Source organism: Cibotium barometz, chromosome 43, assembly GCF_041138505.1.
Source record: "Cibotium barometz isolate CiBa-2024 chromosome 43, ASM4113850v1, whole genome shotgun sequence".
NCBI lineage: Eukaryota > Viridiplantae > Streptophyta > Polypodiopsida > Cyatheales > Cibotiaceae > Cibotium > Cibotium barometz.
This window is the reverse complement of record NC_141088.1, coordinates 32,152,169-32,165,115: the sequence shown is the minus strand read 5'-3', so window position 1 is coordinate 32,165,115 and position 12,947 is coordinate 32,152,169. Positions and strand designations below refer to the sequence as shown.

Here is a 12,947-nt window from a genome sequence, read left to right as displayed (position 1 = left end):
AACGCTATCATCATGAGCTTCTGCAGGTTGAGGCGTAGCATCCCTAGCTAGGTGCAGTGAGGGGCAGGGGGACTGCTGGCCCCAGGAGGGGGCGCTGGCAGCCCCCTACCCTGCACTGCACCTAGCTAGCTATGCAGAGCCTCATCTGTTAGAAGCTCACGATGTTGAACACTGTAGGGAAACATAAGGGAAAGGGGGTCTCTTTCTCATAAGGGAAAATTTGCAAAACTTCTTGTGAAAACCTGATCACTCTTATTAGCTTCTTAATGAGAGAGATAAACCTCCATGAATTTCACGACTTGATGAGTTGGAAAGTGATGCCAATGGCTAGAGAGAGGTGGAGCATGGGCAGGTCATGGGAGGAGAAGGGCGCCTCAAAGGACAATGGTAAATTCTGGGTCGCACTATGAGAACTACCAGTCTCATGCGTGCCAAGTCGGGTTGTTAGTGGAGGACAAATGGGCTCCATCTGACGTGCGTGTATTTATTGCAGCATATGAGCAAGTCAGCTTGTGTCAAGCCGGAGAAAGGTGACAAGACCCTGGAAACACCCCCTAAGGTCGGGTTGGGCTATCACAACTTAATACCATTAGTGCAAATAATAAACGATGCAAAAAGAATGATGCAAAAATGAACGCAAGTGCTAGATTACCAGATTTCTCGTGATTGTACCAGCCAAATGTGATGTCGATGCTGAGGACAAGCTACGTCGTTGTGGGTAACCTTTGGAAGGAACTTGTCTACAACAATAGCATTTTCAATTCATGGCTATCTTCACCAATCACTTGCGTTTCTCAAGCTTGCAGGCTATGGTGAAACTGTTGATGCAAAGTTTCTCACATCCTCTAGGTGATGAACGTTCTGGCCTGCCCCCCCCTCCCCCACTGCAAGAAATGGTAGGCTACATTGCCTTTGGATGCTATTCGGCCTATCTAGACAGCTTCCTCCTTCGATGTTCTGGTCCATCAATGCTTAGTTCAGTTGAACCCTCTTAGGAGCTATTGTTGATGCTTCACTCCTAAGTCTATTGTGTGTGGATGTAGATATGGATGTGGATGTGGATGTGGATGTGGATGTATGTGGTTTTGGAAAAACCGATGGATTAGTCTCTTGTCCGAATATATGCATATAAATATGAGTGAGTGGTATGAGAGCCACACTCATCCAAGGGAGATTCAACCCAATCTTGTGCTTTGTACGTACTAATTAGAATTTATACTTTTGGTAGGCCCAAGACTTTATATTTGTATCTTACTATATTTTTTTGTAAACGCTCAAAAACTCTAAATAACTTGTGCTTTGTTTTTGGAGTTATCTTTTTGAAAAGAAAGATTTTTAATGCATATAAATATGAGTGCGTGGTATGAGAGCCACACTCATCCAAGGGAGATTCAACCCAATCTTGTGTCGATAGGGTGATCTCTTCTCTATGTTCCATATTTCTTGTTTATTTAATTTTTTCTGTTAAGGTTAATACCTTTAATTTGTGCAAGTATATGCTATGCTCTATTTTTTGTGCAAGTATATGCTATGCTCTATTTTTTGTGACTGAGAATTAGAATTCTTCTCCAAGTGTCTTAAAGATCCTAACAGTGAATGTTAGTTATAACCTCTATGGGAATGCCCATTATTTTATTTTAGATGTGCCTTTTATTTATATTATTTATCATGATTAATATGTTTAATCAGATGTGTGTGTTGGTATGATATAGTCAGGATAATTAATGTGTTTAATCAACTGTGTGTACTAATATTATTTTGGATGTAGGCAATGATTAAGTGGTGACTTATGTGTTAATTGGGAGTGGAACATGTGTTGAATCACTATGAGATATTTTGGAAGCCATGTGACCTATTATGGTTCATATTTTGGCATTAATATTTACATACTAGTTATTATTTTATACTTTTGGTAGACCCAAGACTTTATATTTATAGCTTGCTATATTTTTTTATAAGGCTTTTATGCTCAAAAACTCAAAGCCACTTGTGCTTTGTTTTTGGAGTTATCTTTTTGAAAAGCAAGCTTTTAAATACATATAAATATGGTTGAGTGGTATAAAGACTACGCTCATCTAGGGGAGATTCAACCCAATCTTGTGTCAACAGTGATCTCTTCTATTTTCCATATTTCTTGTTTATTTAATTTTGTCTATTAAGGTTTATACTTTTAATTTGTGCAAGTATATGCTATGCTTTAATTTTTGTGATTGAGAATTAGAATTCTTCTCCAAGTGTCTTAAAGATCCTGACACATTCATAAGAGATATACAACTAGAAGGATATGGATGTAGTTAGGTCTAAAAGAACTATCACATCACCTTCGTAGGTGCCTAAAGGTTGGTTGCTCATTAAATTTTAATATGGAGAGTGAGGCATCCCACTTGATTAGCTTTAGTCATCACCACCTTTGAAAAGAGTTCTTATTTTGGATTTTCCATCCCCCTCTAAAAAGATGGAGTAAGGACAATCGTACAGGAATGTAACTCTTCCTTTGGGAAGCAAACTAGGCTTACTCATCACTAATGAAGTCCTAAATTAATATAGTTACTCCTTGGATCCATTTACCATTATAATCAAATGTTGTTATCATCTATGCTTATTGGACAACACAAACAAGTAAGTAAGTAACGACTATATGTTGCATTAGAGATCATATAAACAACATGAACATCTAAAGTATTTAAATCATTCCATTATTTAATAGGTTTAACCCAATGTAGAGTTAAGATCCATGGGAACCATAATACAAAATTGAACAAGGTATCTTAGTAGACCAAGACAAGAAGCCCTATTAACAACATAATTGGCCTCTCATTGATTTTACCTAGCTAGTCGAACCAAAATTTCAGTAATTCAATTCAATGATCAAACATGGTGCTGATTTCATCGATAACCTTCTATTTACCTAAGGTTTGTCTTCGTTTTTATTAATATTAATGATTTTAGCTTAAGGTCAAATCTAGGTTAGGATTAAAACTCGTGAGATCTTTAACCACTAACTTCTAATTCAAACCCCTACGGGTAGGGCATCTACCCTCAAGAGACTTCTACATCCTAGTGTGGATCCCACTAACCTTAGTTAGCCATTAAAAACTTTGGGTAGTCCAAGGATATAACAACATAAACTTGTACAAGTAGTGACAAAAACCTCAGCAAGTTAGCCCCATTAAAAACTTTGGTTATCACAAGGATGTAATAACATAAGCTTGTACAAGAAACCTGAGCAAATGTTAGTGGGCTATTACAAGGTTGTAACAAAGACAAGCATAAGCTTGTACAAGTAGTGACAAAAACCTGAGTGGATGTTAGTGGGCTGTTACAAATTGGAAACAAAAAACATAAGCTTGTACAAGTGTGAACACCCTAAAACTTTGGAAGGTCCGCTCATCGGGGCACTTCCGATTTAGGGTGTTTACAGACACAAGGAGTTTTTCCCCCTTTCTTAGTGGGTAGGGAACGGGCTTGACGAGCCTCGACTTGTCTCAGTGTAGGAGCCTCCAGGCGCTATCGCAAGGAGTGGCAAGCTTGACGGGCTTGATGAGCCTCGGCTTATCTCGGTGTCGAAGCCTCCAGTCGATACCGACAGGAGTGACAAGCTTGACGGGCTTGATGAGCCTCGACTTGTCTTGGTGTGGGAGCCTCCGGTCTCACTGCCTAGAAATATAAGAAGCCTCACAGGGCTGGAGGAGCTGCACTTGGTGGGTTGTTGCGGCATACAAGCACTTCCGAATGGCATGTTTGGACAACTAGCATGCCTTCAAAAGCTAAAGTTTGGAGAGTTTTTGTTACCTTCCTTGAAGAACTCTGGTACGCCCACTCACACCTGCCTCTTTGAGCAGCTGCCCAATATTCCTTATGCGGTGGGAACTCTCCCTTGTTTCCCCGTTTCCTAGACATTGCACCGTGGGAAGCAGCTCTTAGGGACTTGACGTTGGCAATGCACAGGACGAGCCTGTCCCAGCCGGTTACGCCGGTCGCCATTTTTCCTGACCTGGTATAAGCTCTCGATCCACCCATTTCCTGCAAACCCTAGCAAAGCAGAAAGCATCCCCTTCTGCTTCTGCAGGCCTCGCGAATTTGACATGCTGCAAACCCTAAGAAAGCTCTGCAACTTCTAGAAAACCTAATTTTCCATTTACTGCAGAACCCGACCTTCGTCGCTTCTCAGGGCCATGGCAATGGCTGTGACAGCAGATCCTCTCACCTTCTCTGTCGTCGCCATCTCTGTGGCCCTTGCCGCATGCATCTACTATGTGGTCTTCGTGCTGGGGCCTGCGGAGACAAAGGGCAAGTCTGCAGTAGAGCTGGGAGGGGGATCTCTGGCCCGGGAGCAAGTCGCTGACAACTACAAAGAGTATGCTGCTTTCTTTAAAAAGCCGAAGCAGATCGAGACACCCGACAATGTCCCCAAGCTTGTAGACACCTTCTACAACTTGGTCACAGATATCTATGAGTGGGGATGGGGGCAGAGCTTCCACTTCTCTCCAGCTGTACAGGGTAAATCCCACCGTGAGCAGACCCGGCTCCATGAGGAGCGCGTTGCTGACCTTCTGCATATCAAGCCGGGTGACAAGGTCCTCGATGCTGGCTGTGGTGTCGGCGGCCCCATGCGTGCCATCGCCGCCCACTCTGGTTCTAATGTTGTTGGCATCACCATCAATGACTACCAGGTTGCGCGTGCCCGCAGCCACAACAAGAAGGCCGGCCTTGACTCCCTCTGCGAGGTGATCTGCGGTAACTTCCTTCACATGCCCTTTTCTGATAGCTTTTTTGATGGTGCGTACTCCATTGAGGCTACATGCCACGCCCCCCAGCTTCGTGATGTGTATGCTGAGATTTACAGAGTCCTTAAACCTGGCAAGCTTTACGTTACCTATGAATGGGTCACAACCCCCTTGTATCAATCTGATAACAGGGAGCATGTTGAAATCATCCATGGCATTGAACATGGGGATGCCCTTCCTGGGATCCGGAGCTACTCACAGGTAGTAGAGATTGCAAAGGAAGTTGGATTTGAGGTGCTTGAGGATAAAGATCTGGCTTTGCCCCCTGCTCAGCCTTGGTTTGACAGGCTGAAAATGGGTCGATTTGCTTATTACAGAAATCATATTGTCATTGCCCTACTATCTTTCCTTGGGATTGCTCCTCAGGGTGTGGTTGATGTGCACGAGATGTTGTTCAAGACAGCGGCTTATCTCTCACGAGGCGGAGAGACTGGGATCTTCACCCCCATGCACCTCCTCGTTTGCCGCAAGCCTGGAACTGTGCAGTGATCATGTTACTGTGACCCTTGCCCAGGGGTTTTGCCTGCATTGTCTGTTGGTGAGATTAGAGAGAAGGCCTGGGGATCTGTTGTCTGCTCTTATTTGATGCCAAGGCAGGTTTTTGGACATCCCATGGGCCAACATTTTCACATCCGATTGCCTGTGTGGTTGATGTGGTGCACATTTTTTTCAAGTTATGCATTGCAATTGCTTTTTGCAATGGCTCAGAGTTGCTGGCATGAGTTGACGTTGTTTTGATTCAGCCTGTGCTCTCCCATGGATGAGAGCTTTGTCTTTGATTATTGTAAGTCAAGTCTGTTTGCTTGGAGAAGGTTCAAAAAATATAGCCTTGATTATGCTGGAGCTTATTCGGGTGCACAGGAAATAAATTGTGAAAAACTTGTTTTTTTTTAGTATTGCATCGTTGTGTTTATGTCTGTTTTTTACATGTATCTAGAATTGTGTGCTGTATTTGTGGGTGCATTTGCAGTGTGTTTTCTTTCCCATTTGCAATCCTGTGGTCATACTGTCCTGCCCCCCTCTCTCTCTCTCTCTCTCTCTCTCTCTCTCTCTCCTCTGCTACTGCTCCTGCTCCTGCTCCTTTACTGTTCCATCTGCTTGTGGTTTGACTTGTGGAAAGCATGGATAAGGATATGGCTGTTAGGAGATTTGTAGTAGGCAGTCAATATCTCTGTATTGAGTTAAAGGGTTAAGGACAGGGCTGCTATAAAGATCTTTGTTAGGAGATTTGTAGTAGGTAATCAATATCTCTGTATTGAGTTAAAGGGTTGAGCCATGTATAGCAAAGTTAGCTTGAAGCTTTTCAGAGTGCGCACAAGGGGGCCTGCATTCTTGTGAGGTCATTCGATTAGAAATGAGCACCTTCGCTGGGTGTGAATCAGCTTTTTGGCTACACAAGGTGAGCTGCTATGGCTTTTGATCTCCAAGGAGGCACGCTTTGAGGTTCTATGTTACAGACCCTGGTGCTGAGACCCTGAAACCTCATGGGAATTATGAACTTCAATGCGGAATGTGACTTCCAGGTCTAATTTACGGATCAGGTGCAAGGAGGCAAGTGGGAACATGGTGGAGACAGTCAATTGTGAAATGAACCACTGATTTTGGGGTATCGATATTGCACTCTGGATGGCATTCAGAATACTCTTTAAGCTGTGCATTTTGGAGCCCTTGAAGGTCCTCCTTGGCTTGCCCTAGTCTTTAGCCTCACAGGTGCTTTCAACCTTCTTGAATTCAGTTCTCAAGCTTGTGGGGTGACACGAGCTCTCTACACATGCCACATCTTAATTGAGCTAAACTAATGTCCGGTAGCATAATTGTAAGTTTTTGTTTCTATGTGCTTTTTCCCCTTACTATAAAAAAATGTATAAAAATTTTAAACCAAAAATATCGTCTGTTCTGTAGAAAAAGCAGCCAATAAAGCAATTTTTGGCATAAAAAGCAATCTTTTTGATGCAAAATGTAGGAAATTTAGACTCACTAGATGTAGAAAACTGAGCACCTTGTTTTGAGCTCTTTGTTTGTATTTTTATTTATAGAACTCACTTTCAAGATTGAAGGGTCAAACCAAACCCCCAAAGTAACAAAGTCACAAAAATTGCTTGGGAAGTCCCAAAGGGAATGGCATTAAGACTTCTTGAGAGCACAACATTGGGGAGTTGGAACTATGTGCTCATTGCAAGGCTTTTAGCAACTAACTAGAGAAAGGGGGCGAGGGCGAGTGAGATAGCTTGGGGGTGGTCGGGTCAATTGAGCTCCTTGGAGAGTGTTGGCAACCTTTGTGCAAACCTTTTTGTCTTCTGGAATGATCAAAGGTGCCATGCTTCTTGAAAACAAATAATTACTATTGATTCACTAGGGTAGGTCTTTGCTGACCTAGTGAGTTCTCGATGTTGATATGGCATCCCCGATACACACAAGGGGTGATGTCATCAAGAGATCCACTTAAAAGTCTGTTATTTGTCTCCAAGTGGAGGGGCCAACCCAAATTCTACATGACTTGTGCTAATCTTTGTTGTGGAGGTGAGGAAAAACTCCTCATTTGTGGTGGCAAATCGTTGTACTTTGGCAAGGTGGGCTGCAAGTGTGTCATCCTCGAACTCAGAGCCTAGGAGCTCCTCCAATGTGCAAATGGCAAGCCGAAGGCAACTTATGGCCTTAGCCTCACAAAGCTGCCTCCTCATGGAGCTAGATGGTAGCTTTAACAAACTGATTGTTGAGAGATGTTCCAGTACTCTCTCCATGCACCTTGAATAAGAATATCTCCGAAGGACTTTGCTTGAAGGAGGTGTTGGGGGAACAATGCTACTAGACACCCTGACATGCCTAGCACTTCTGTGGGATCTTTTGGCTCTACTCTAAGAAGAGATTTATAGAATCTCAGGGTGAGGGCACAGACACAAGGCATGTACGACTCCACCGACCCATCTGATTCAGTGATGTGGACCAAAGGCCACAAAGAAGTTGTCCATAACCATGTCTCATAGAAGGAGGGTTTTGCAAGTGGTGGTAAAGTATCTGCCTAAGTTCAATATACCAGGTTTTATCATGCCTAAACTAGGAGTGTCAAGTGGTGGTAAAGTAACTCCCAAAGTCATATACCAAGTTTTATCATACCTAATACATACCCAAAAGAATGACCGTGAGTGCTAGCGACCATAACTCCTTGAAGCACAAGGATTCTATCATGGCAATGCGATCATATGCATACCAAATGATAGCATAACAAAGGTTAAAGAAAGCCCCAAGGATTAAAATGGGTTGAACACGAAAGAGCCAAGCAATAATAGCACAACAAGCTACAATCAGAAGGACTATGTGGGTACACGGTGACTATTAGAAGCCCAAGGGTTTTATCAAGGCAACACGAGAAATTGGGTGCCCAAGGCAAACAATAAAGCACATCAACACATCTAGGAGACTACCTTATACATGTCATATTAAGAAGAACAAGGCTTAAGGCAACTACTTCATTAGTTATCGGTAGAACCAAAGATTGGACACAACGCTCGGCTTGGATTGCCAAAGGGAAGCAACTAATTAAGGGAAAATCAATCAACTTTAACTCTAAGACAGCAACATGAGAAAGTTTCTACATAGCCAAGTGTGCATTTCACCTTCCAACTTGGTAAAAAAATTAAATGAAGGTGTCTCCAACGCGTGCACGTCCCAAGGGGTATTACAAGTTTGTTCATCAACAGTCTAGCAACTCCATGGGAGTTGGATCCAAGGCATATCTATCACAACCTAGAGATGATTACACCCAAAAACTTACATGGTTTTAACAGGCAAGTATGACAATGATAAGTGTTGCTTTATTCATTTAACCAATCCGCATTGCATGAAAAAAATCAAAGAAAGTAGATTGAGTTGGGAAAGTGTTAAGGAAAGTAGTGTGATCCATGGAGCCAGTCGTCAAATCAAAAGAAAAATGTCAAAGAAAGTAGTCTAAGTTGTTGAAATATCAAAGGAAGTAGACTTCAGGGGAACTTTTGATGCACACTCAAGAGTTTAGAGAACTCATTACTCAGTTCTTTGACCTCCCTAATTGTTATGTCCACTTGTTCTTTCTACAAGAACTTCCCCAGGATTATCAAAAGAAGTGTTGAAATAAACATTGGATCAAGTCTTTTGAAGATGCATTAGACTTTGCACTTATCTATGATGATACAGTGGTGGGGACTACTTGGAATGATATTGTGGGTCCTTCTATCTATGATGATACGATGGTGGGGACTGCTTATAATGATATTGTGGGTCCTTCTGATCAGCAAAGTGAATTTAACAAGAAAAAAGAACCACAGATAGTAGCAGCCTAGAGACCTAGCAATCAGGTCTTTGTTATTAAGCAACCAAAGTTAAGACCTCAAGGAAAGAGACCTTGACTAGATTATGTTTGATCCTTGAGGCTCGCAAAGGGGCATGTTTTAAATTTCATCACTATGTTCTGATTGAGGCTCACAAAGGGGCATGTTTTAAATTTCATAACTATGTTCTGATCCTTGAGGCTCACAAAGGGGCATGTTATAAATTTCATAACTATTTTTTTCTATGTCCATTCAAAGAGAAGCCTCCTGGTGGTGGCAAAGTTGTGGAACCACAGGCACACACACACACACACACACAATAGTATAGTTTGGTATAGTTCCAGGTGCTCCACTCATTGATAGTATTGGTGTCTACTCCTTCAATAAAAATCGTGAGAAGTTTCATCTTAACATGGGGATTTAATTCATATGTTGAGAGTGAAGTCATGGAAACCCCTGTGCATGTTTTATTTGATGATAGTACTACTCATAATTTTATTGATCCTTCTCTTGTCTAGAGATTACCTATTCCAATGGTGTCAAGTGAGCTTGCTTAGGATGTCACCCAGTGTTGTTGGCAAAGAAAGTTTCGTCGAGTTTCTTTGAAGATTCAAAACTACAAGGAAGAACTGTTCTTTCTTATTATGCACCTTGACAACATTGATGTATTGCTAAGCAAGGAGTGGTTTTTCCACAAGTGCCTTGATGTAAATATTGACCATAAACATCATGTAAATTACCTTTGTACATAATGAGAAGGATTTTTCCTTATATGGGAATCTCTGTGGTCTAATGAGCAAGATTTTTTCTTATGTAGATTATATCCTTATATGGCGATCTCTCTAGTCCAATGAGCAAGATATCTTCTTATGTAGATCACTCAAACGTATCTCGTGATTATAGTCTTATGTGTTCTTCTTTGGAAGTTGTGGAAATGCTTTGCAACGATGAATGTGATGTTCTTTATTGTGTTCTTAAGAATAATTTCGTGATAATAGTATTACATCATCTTCACTTAAGAATACGTTTGAAGCATTTATAAATTCAAAAAGTTCATTCTTTGCTTATAAGAATAAGTTTGAAGCATTTCTAAATTCTGAAATTTCATAATATATATGCAACTTTGCTTAAGAATAAGTTTGAAACATTTCGAGTTTCAAAAAGCTGTTGCTAGTTATTTTCCACAACATAGAGTTGATGCTATGCAAGATGCTACTGGAGATATGAGTTTAACTCTAGGTCTTCTTGAGAGTTTAGTTGTTGGAGACCAATAAGCTAGTTCGAGCTCTCGTGTCGTGGATATGGCAAGCATGAAGGGTGTTGACGTTCGGAGTATGGGTACTCCTGAGGGACACAACCTTTTTGTGAGATTATGTCTTAATGTTCAAGTGTGTTTCCAAAGGAAATGGCACATGGTTTACCACCTATGAGGGGTTTAGACCATAAGATTAATAGTATAACTAGGGCACAAAAAGTATCTGAATGTTCGGGCATATTTTCAACAAAACTACCACATGATTTACTGTGAGGGGTTTAGACCATAAGATTAATAGTATAACTAGGGCACAAAAAGTATCTGAATGTTCGGGCATATTTTCAACAAAACTACCACATGATTTACCATCTGTGAGGGGTTTAGACCATAAGATTGAGCCTATAACTAGGACACAACCAGTGTTTAGGCACCATTGATTAAGAAGCCTTATAGTTTAAGATACGAGGACGATGAAGTTACTATTAGATAACTTCAAGATGGGGCATGTGAGGCCTAGCAAGCTGTCATTGGGGAGCACCGTTATTCTATAAGATTGAGCTTATAGGGCACACCTAGTATTAAGGTAGCAGGTTGAGTGAATCTGAGGAGGATGAATTTGCTAGATAACTTTAGGAGTACCTCCAAATGACCTCCGGATGGGGCATGTGAGGCCTAGCAAGTTACCATGTAGTAAACAAGAAGATGTGTGCAAAATTGCAAGGGTCTTAACAAGTTTACTATTAAGAACAAATATCCTTTATCGAGGATGGATGACTTTATTGTTCGAATTTATGGATTGAGATACTTCACGAAGATAGATCTGAGGATAAGTTACCACCACAAGATTATGATATTTGAAGATGATGTCTTTAAGATCATGACCAAGTATGGACATTATGAGTTCTTTTTTTACCCTTAGGACTCACAAATGCACCAACTATTTTCCAACAAACAATGAAAGATATCTTTTGTACATATATGGGAAAGTTTGTAATAGTTATTTTGGATGACAAAAAACCTTGATTCCTCATCCACAGCTCCTTGCCTCTATGAAAGAGAGAGAGAGAGAGAGAGAGAGAGAGAGAGAGAGATATTTCTCTCTTTACCCCCCATCTCTCCAAGGCCTAGTAGGTTTTTTTTTAAAACACGAATTGAGGATGGATAGGGTATGAGACTATCTTGGTGTGCAAGTCAGCAAAGGGGATGAGGGAGGGGGATGACTAAACGAAGGAGAGAAGTAGTAGGGGGCTACATAGTAGGGAGGTATGGGCATGCGGGGGAGGAAGAGGTGGTGCGAGAGAGAGGGCAACACAGATCATGCCATAATTTTTTTTGGAAACCTTCATATGCTAGGGTGGTAGAGGGCACTTCTAGCAGCTTGGTTGGGACCTAATAGAATGTTGACTATTGGGCTCAAACTAGCATTCTAGGCCAGCACCTGACTCTCTTTGGATTTGGAAATTGGGGTGCGGTCTGCCACCTAGGCTCAAACTAGGATTAAAGGCCACCACCTTACTCTCTTTGGATTTGGAAATTGGGGTGCGGTCCGCCAGGTTTTTGGGATCCAAACGAAATATTTCTCATCATAGAATCCTTGAGCTTCTAACATTGTGGGGGCTGGATAAAACTTTGTTGCATGGGCTTCCAATTGGCAAACATGGGTAGGCTTCTAGCTAAATGGTGGTTGTGCTAGGTCTTTGTATGGGCATCATACTTTCCTTGTTAGCCAGGGTACTCTCGGGTACCCAGTCCTTCTTGGTGACCTCCCTGAAGGTTTGTTGAGGTTGAGATTTGGGGGATGGTCTTTGTCTTCGCCAGCGAGGTTTTGGATGTGGTCGGCACAACAAGGCGAGAGGAGTGTTGATTGTTAGAGATTACTTGAGGTGATGGCTAGTAAGTGGACAAAACTTGGGATGTTGATAGATGCGATTGCCCTCATCCACAAAACGTTGTACAATAACCAATCTATGGGAAAGTTCGGGTGTTACAATTCTTTTTCGCCAAGTGACTACACAATCAATGGTTGCAATCCATCCCTTCCCGAGGATGATTCTCTCTTTCATTGTATGTGGAGGGGTCACGTCAAGCTTTTGCAAGATGTAGGTTTAGTTTCAATATAAAATTCAGCTTCAAAATAGTCAACGGCTCATAGATTGGGACTTGTTTACCGTGCTAATGTGTTCTCCGGATGGTGCAAGGGGTGTGCGTCCACATCTCCCAAGACAACACATTGTGGGTAGCCTTGGTGTGTCAACTAAGGAGGGCCATGCAACTAGGTTGTCTTTCTTCTGGAAGGAGGAACTCAAGCTCAAGGCGAGTGGGTTTCACCACTGGTTCTATTCAACTAAAGCGGGCCATATTTCAATCAATGAGTAATAAGTCATTTAGTCTCTAGTGAGGGCTAAATGTCATGTAGAGATACGTGGTTCTAGCAATATAGTCCCGTATTGTTTCACCATTGTCTTGGATAATACAACAATTTATAAGCTTGCAGGGAAAAACATATGATGGCAAAGTATCTAGAATTTACTTGGGTACCTTGTGTTGCACAAATTTTGAACTTTCTTGAAAGATATTTAATAATTTTGACTTCATACAATG

At 41.6% G+C, this 12,947-nt stretch overlaps 1 protein-coding gene across 1 annotated transcript; it reads left to right on the top strand.

The window, feature by feature from the left end:
* The first annotated feature begins 4,007 nt into the window (after window positions 1-4,007).
* LOC147613827 (24-methylenesterol C-methyltransferase 2-like) lies at window positions 4,008-5,680 on the top strand. Its single transcript, XM_086781792.1, has one exon. It carries the CDS (start codon window positions 4,176-4,178, stop codon window positions 5,274-5,276), a length of 1,101 nt encoding a protein of 366 aa, XP_086637918.1. The 5' UTR covers window positions 4,008-4,175; the 3' UTR covers window positions 5,277-5,680.
* Window positions 5,681-12,947: the final 7,267 nt, after the last annotated feature.